This window comes from Antrostomus carolinensis, unplaced genomic scaffold, assembly GCF_000700745.2.
Source record: "Antrostomus carolinensis isolate BGI_N321 unplaced genomic scaffold, ASM70074v2 scaffold41813, whole genome shotgun sequence".
Taxonomy (NCBI): Eukaryota; Metazoa; Chordata; class Aves; order Caprimulgiformes; family Caprimulgidae; genus Antrostomus; species Antrostomus carolinensis.
The window spans coordinates 1-7,380 of record NW_010306609.1 but is presented as its reverse complement, the minus strand read 5'-3'; the positions used below and the strand labels follow the sequence as shown (position 1 = coordinate 7,380).

Sequence of the window (7,380 nt, the reverse complement as noted above, 5' to 3'; positions counted from 1 at the left end):
CTTGACACCCCCCTCCCAGCTCCAAACCCCCCATTTTTGGGATGATTTCAGGCTATTTTGTGTTGTTTGCATTTAGTCCCAACCTACTTCCGTCTCTGCCTCAGTTTCCCTTTTCCCATTTCTCTCTGTTTTAACCCAAAATAACCCCCCCAGGAGGGAGGGGACACAACTCACCCCACAGACAGGCGGCAAGGGGTGGGGACCCCATGACAGGAGACAGGACAGGGGACGTGGTGGCCCCACGGCACCGGTGGCAGAGGGGAAGTGGCGCCGGACAGCCCCAAAACCACCAAATGGCCCCAAAACCGCTTCCCCCCACCACGCCTGGTGTAGGCCGAGGCCTGAGGCTGCTCATGGCACCTACCAGCGATGATGGGGCTCCCCCACCCGGGTGACTCAGTCCCTTCTTGGAGCTGTTGACCTCATGGTCTCACCTGCACCTGGACAACTGTGTTCCTTCCTGGAGACACCAACCCCATGATCTCATCCCTACCTGGATATCTGGGTCCCCTCCTGGAGACACCAACCCCATGATCTCATCCCTACCTGGATATCTGGGTCCCCTCCTGGAGACACCAACCCCATGATCTCATCCCTACCTGGATATCTGGGTCCCTTCCTGGAGGCCTCAACCCCATGGTCTCATCCCTACCTGGATATCTGGGTCCCTTCCTAATGCAGGTGACCCTAGAGTCTTGTCCATATCCCCTCTCTGGACACCTGGGTCACTTCTTGGAGCTACTGTCCCCGAGACCTTGTCCCCAGCCAGACATCTGAGTCTCCTCCTGGAGATACCAACCCCGTGAATTCATCCCTACCTGAACATGTGCTTCCCTTCCTGGAGAAACCAACCCTGTAGTCTTATCCCTTCCTGGACATCTGGGTCCCTTCCTGGAGACCTCAACCCCATGATCTCATCCCTGCCTGGGTATCTGGGTCCCTTCCTGGAAACACGAACCCCATGGTCTCCTCTCTGCCCAGACATTTGGGTCTGTTCCAAGAGAAACTGATTGCACAGCAGTGACCTCATTGTCCGCCCGGACACCTGGGTCCCTTCCCAGAAAATCCATGTCCCATGACCACATCCCCCACCCAGACACCTGGGTCCTCTCCTGCAGAATCCAGCTCTGCAGCTTCTCCTCATCCTTGTTTATTGTCCCTCCTGGGCAGGAAGAGGCATAAATTAATGGAAGGAGGAAGGGTGGGGAGGGATATGGTGGCCTCTGGGGGGAACACGGGTGGTGGGACACAAGGTGGTGGATGGGATGGGGGGTCCATAGTCAGCAATACTCTGAGTAATCTTCCTCCACGTAGTTTGCAGGAAACCATCCAACCTGGGAGAAGGAGGACACGTTGGGAGAAGGTTTGAGGAGCTTAGGGATGACCTTGGGGTGGGGAAGGGGTCATACCCGCCCATAGATCTCTCCTTTCCACCAGCCTGGGTGGCCCTTCTTGCTGAGGACACGGATGATGTCACCTTCCCGCAGCGTCAGCTCCGTCCGGTCCCGGGCGCAGAAGTCATAGCGGGCTTTGGCCGAACCAAAGCTGCGCACGGCTCCTGGAGACAGAGGGACATGAATGAGTCCCTCAGGTCATCCCCCATGGTTGTCCAAGTCCCCTCCACCTGGTTCTCATGGCCATGTGTTCCACCTTGACAGTCCCATGGTCCTTCCCTCAACCCAACCCTTGGCCATCTCCATTGATGTGTCCCCAAAACTCAGCTGTCCCCCTTGGCCCAGTCCCAACTTGGCCCTCTTGGCCATTTGTTCCTCCTTGACTCATCCTATTGCTGATCCCTCAACCCACCTCTTGGCCATCACCAACAACTTGACCCCATGACTCAACTGCCTGCCTCGTCCCTTCAACTTGTCGCCCTTGGCCATCTGTCCCCCTCAACCTGTCCCATGGCTGCTCCTCTCCCTTCTCCTCAACCATTCCCTTGACTCATCCCTTGATCATTGTCCTTGTGACTCAACTGTCCACCTCAGCATGTCCTCTTGACCATGACTGGAAGGAGGAGAACCCCACCATGTTCATCCCACCACCACTGCATCCACCCCACCACCACCACCCTGATGGGGGACCACACCATCTCCATCCCACCACCTCACTACCTCAATCCCACCACCTCTATCCCACCCTCACCCACAATGAGGGACCTCACCACCTCCATCCCACAACCACCACCTTCAACCCATCCCCTAGGTCCTACCAGGTGGCCGGGGACCAGCCCGGCTCTCGGGTTCCTTGAAGGACACCACAAGTGTCGTGTCAAGGGCTTTGAAACAATCCTTGAGCGAGCTGTGCTGGTAGAACTCCACCAGCTCCTGTGGACAACATGGTCAAGCCCTGAGGTCACCACCAGCCCTCAACCCCAATGCAAGGAGGGACCCTGAGATCTGGGTTGGAGGGGTGGACAGAGAAGGGGTCTCCAACGCTCACCACCAGCCCCTTGAACGCCTTCTTCTCGGTGATGCGGTAGAGACCTTCTGCTGTCATCACCTTGATGTGCTTCACCTCCCCGCGGTACCTGGGCAAGGGGGACATGGTGGGCTGAGCTGAGGACCTGCACCCCACTCCACCCTTGTGTCCTCCTCCCACCCGACCTTGAAGGTGTCCTTGGTCCCTACTTGATGCTGATGGCAAATTCGCCGGCGTCCTTCACCCGTTGCCGCACCAGGAAGGCACCGTCAGAGCGGGGCATCAGGATCTGCTCAGCTTCCCTTCGTTCCATGGGACCAGCGTACCTGGAGATGATGGGGTGGGGGTCCTGAGCCCCCAAACTGGTGTCTCCTGCCCCTCCTTGGGGCAATTTGTGGGGCTTTGGGGAGTGGGGAGCTGGGAATTATGGGGCAATCCTGAGAAAGAATTTGAGAGACACCAGGAGGGTTGGGGGGCATTTGGGGAAGGATTTAGGGGACACTGGAGGTTATGAGGTGACCACAGGAAGGATGAGGGGCTCAGAAGAAGACTTAGGGGGGCTCTCATACCTAGGGGGTGACCCTTGGAGGGGTCACAGGACAGATGGAGGGCCCATGGGAGCTATGAGATGATCTTGGAGGAGGATTTGGGGTGACCTCAAGAGGGACAGAGGACCACAGGAGGGATTTAGGGGGCCCTTGGAGCTATGGGGTGACCCCAGGAGGGAAAGGGGACAACAGGAAGGATTTGGGGAGTCCCAGGGACCATGAGGGACCTCAACACCAACCAGGGGTAGACGGAGAGATCCGGCAGTGGCACCTGAGGGAGAGAAGCAAGAGTTGGGGATCAAGAGGGGACAGAAGATGACTCCTCTGAGACACCTGCCCTCCCCCAAATCCCAGGACACCTCCAACATCTTGGGGACATCATGGTGGGTGTGGGGGCTCCTGGGGACTTTTTGGGGTCCCTATACTCACACAGATGAAGGGTCTCACGACAGCGCAGGGAAACCAGCCCAGGTCACCATTGGCCACGTTCTTGCCCTGAAGATGAAGGACCATGGGACCAGGGGGACCATGGGGGTCCTCCTGCTCCTCAGGAGGCTGGTAGGACCACAGGGGTCCAGCCTGGCCATGGAGGTCCAGCTCCATCACGGGCCTCTGGCCCATCTCCATTGTAGGGGTTCAGCATGGCCATGGAGGTCCGTCTCCCATGGTGGGGGGGTATCTGCCCTCATTGTAGGGGTTCAACATGACCACAGGGTTCCAGCACCATGGTGGGGGTCTAATCTGGCTGGAAGGATCTGGCCCAGTCCCATCATGGGGGTCCAACCCAACCATGGCTCCTCAACTCATCATGGGGGTCTAGTTTGACCTGTCACAGCCATTGTGGTTTGAGATCATCATGGGGGTCCAGCATGGACTTGGGGGTCCAGCATGGACTTGCAGGTCTGTCCCAGCCCATCATGATGGTCTATTCCAGCATGGTCATGGTGGTCTGCCCCACAGTGGAGGTTCATCCCAAGTTGGCTGTAGTGGTTTGCCCCCATAGTGGAGGCCCATCCTAGCATGGCCATGGTGGTTTGCCCCCATGTTGGAACTCCATGCCAGTATGGCCATAGTGGTTTGCCTCCATAGGAGAGGACCATTCCATCATGACCATGGTGGTCTGCCCCCATAGTGGAGGTCCATCTAAGCATGGCCATAGTGGTTTGTGCCACAGTGGAGGTCCATCTTAGCATGGCCATGGTGGTCTTCCCCCATACTGGAGGTCCATCCTAGCATGACCACAAGGCTTGCATGCCAACCACAGAGGTCCCGTCCTCACCTGCCACCAGAGCTGCTCAGCCTCGGCCACAGTGACCTCCACGACGTCCCCGGGGCTGAGGCGTAGGGTAGGACCCAGGGCCCCTGGTGGTGGTGGGACACCACTGTAGGGCTGGTTTGCCTCCATCTTGGGCAACCCTGGAAGAAGACACAATGGAGGACTGAACCCTGGCACTGGGGGCATGGACAACCTCTCTGCCCCCCAGAAATGTGGGTCCAGAAGTCCAGGCCCGCCATGTTGTCCTCACCCAGATCTCCACGCTTCTTCTCAGGGCCCGGCCGCTGCGACTTGTTCTGGAGATTAACGAGACCCTAATTAGTCCTGGGGGGGGACATGACACCTCCCAAGTTTTCCCCACCCCCAAATTTGGGGCATTTCAGCCCGTTTTGACCCATTTTGCTGTTACCTTCCTTGTGCCCGAGGCTGCATCTGGGGGAAGGAGAGGAACCAGCTGTTAGCGGGGGTGTATTTAACCTCTGTCCTAATTAACACTTGGTGCTAATTAGCCTCCTACAGAGCCCTCATTAGGGTATCCCACAATGCCTTGCTCCCTGTCAGCCATCTTGTATCCCATGATGCCCTTCTCTGTGTCGGCCATCTTGTTTCCCACAATGGCCTTTTCCATGTCAACCATCTCGTATCCCACATTACCCTTCTCTGTGTTGGCCATGTCATATCCCACAATGCCCCATTCCATGTTGGCCATCTTGTATCCCACAATGCCCTGCTCCATGTCATTGATGTTATATCCCACTCCCCATCCCATCGTGCCCCACTCCCCCACTATCCCATGATGCTTCTCACCGGCGCCGCCCTTGCCGCAGGTTCCCAGTCGCCCCAGACACTCTTTGTGTGCGGGGGCCCGGCATCGGCTGCAGCGGTACCCCTGGTAGAACGTGCCTCTGGGGGGACATCAGGACATGGTCATGGTCAGTAGGAGGAGACACCCACCAGCCCACCTGCACCCACCCAGGACTGACCCAATCTTAGACCCACCTGGGCCTTGACCCATCAGGTTTTTGGCCCATTTTGGCCTTGGCTCCACCAGGATCAACCCACCTCAGTTTTAACCCACCCAGGGATTGCTCCACCTTGGCCTTGGCCCACCCAGTACTCAACCCACTCAGGCCTTGACCCACTCTGGTCTTGACCCACCTTGTTGTCCTCCATCCAACCCTTGACTCACCTTGGCCTCCACCCAGCCTTGACCCAACTTGGCCTTGGGACCACTCAGGGCTTGAACCACCAGATCCTTGACCCACCCTGGTCTCAACACACCCAAGACTTGACCCACGTTGGCCTTGGCTTACCCAGGACTCAACCTACCCATCCTTTACCAATTCAAACCTTGACCCACTAAAGGCTTGGCCCACCTTGGCCTCAACTCAAGGGCTTGACTCATCAAGAGCTCCACCTCCAATCATGGGGCCTCCCCTTTTCCGAGAGCCCCCCAACCCCCTCTCCCTGCCCCCTATTGTCTCCTCAGGAGAATGGGAGACATAATTTTGGGATCCTACCTCAGCAACATCTGGCAGGCCCTGCAGGATGTGGTATCCTCAAAGGAGAACATCTGGAAGTCATGCCCATCAGCCAGCGCGTGCTCAGGGAAGATGTTGGAGCTGGCAAGAGAGATGGGGACTTGGGTCTAGTGAGGACAAATTTGGCCCTCTGGGGCCACCCAGCCCCCAGTGGGGCGGGTTCTCCCACCCCTGGGTGCAGGGGAACCTACAGGGCCATCTCGAACTGCTCCAGCCACTTCTTCTTCAGCTCACGGGTCTTGAAGAAGAGCTCATAGCCCTGCAGCCCAGCCATATCGATGAGCAGAAAGGTGTGGGTCCACTGTGGGGATGGGTGGGGCTCAGCGGTGGCAGGACGCTTGGGTTCACTGCCACCCGGACACCTGGGGCCACTGGGGACAGAATTCCCGTGGTCACCAGGCTTCAGGACCTGGACACTTGGGTACACCAAGGACCTGGATGCTTGGGTCCACCAGACCTGGACACTTGTGTCCAGCAGGAACCAGGATGTTGGGTTCATTTGGAAGAGGACACCCGGGGCCACCGGGAACTGGACACAGGGGTCCACCAGGCTTCAATAGGTCCACCAAGGACCTGGACACTTGGGCCAACTAGACCTGGATGTTTGGGACCACCAGGGACCTGGACACCTGGGTTCACTGGGAACCGGACGACACCTGGGTCCCAGGGTACCTTCTTGCCATCACGAGGGCCAAGGCCACCATCCCGCAGTTGGTGGCTCTGCAGGTCCACAACGTCTTTGGTCTCATAGGAGTCTCCACGGCGCTTGCAGATGATCAGGGCCTTGTCCAGGAGGAAGCCATACCTGGGGACAGGGATGGGGGTGGCCCTAGGTTCCCAAGACCACCACATGCCTTAGGGTGTCCCCACCACTGCCCTAGAATGGCTGCTGCTCTGTCCCCTGCTCTGTAACAAGGATGTCCCCACCATGTCCCTGTGCTCCCATCCTTATGTCCCTGTGGGTGTCCCCATAGAGGTCCCTGTTTTCCCATTTCCCCATGATGTCCTTGTGGTGCCCACATGTTCTTGTGGTGTTCCCATATCCCCTTGGGTGTCCTTGCAGTGTTCCCATGGGTGTCCCCAGGTTCCTATGATGCCCCCATGGTGTCCCCATGGTGTCACTTGTCCCATCTCACCTGTCCACCTTGGAGCGCCGCTCGGTGCTGGAGACCTTCAGCTCCCCGTCAATTTTGGGGCGCCCAAACTGCGCCAGGGATTGTGGCTGTGGCAGACATCAGCGGGGACATGAGGGACATTGGGGTGACATGGTGTGGATGTGGGGGGGTCCCAGGGATGCTGGAAGGGTTTGAGGGGGCCAAGGGGGACATTTGAGAGGATTGAGGAGGATCTGGGGGTGCAGGGGGAGTTGGGGCAGTTTGGGGGTGCCATAGGGTGTTTGGGGGGGGTCCCAGGGGAGGGTTGAGGGGGTCACAGTGCAGGGGTCCCCACCATGTTGTGGAGGCAGAGCTGGACACTCGTCAGCTGTTTCAGGGTCTCGTTGTCCCGTTTGACCTCGTTCACACACTGTGCTAAGTCCTGGGGGGGCACCAGTCAGACACCCCCAAACCCCTAGGGACCTCCCAATACCCTCCAG

General features: G+C 58.2%; 1 protein-coding gene across 1 annotated transcript; it reads right to left on the bottom strand.

The window, feature by feature from the left end:
* Positions 1 to 1,280: 1,280 nt before the first annotated feature.
* LOC104520333 (proto-oncogene vav-like) lies at positions 1,281 to 7,322 on the bottom strand (the record flags this gene model as incomplete). The annotated part of the gene is made up of 15 exons (XM_010165181.1): positions 1,281 to 1,334; positions 1,410 to 1,558; positions 2,213 to 2,327; positions 2,443 to 2,530; positions 2,631 to 2,747; positions 3,209 to 3,240; positions 3,399 to 3,464; positions 4,249 to 4,385; positions 4,496 to 4,541; positions 4,763 to 5,150; positions 5,766 to 5,867; positions 5,978 to 6,087; positions 6,459 to 6,591; positions 6,923 to 7,008; positions 7,236 to 7,322. Coding segments are annotated over 15 exons (1,710 nt in total), but the record flags the coding sequence as incomplete, so codon positions are not given.
* Between the last annotated feature and the right edge of the window lie 58 nt (positions 7,323 to 7,380).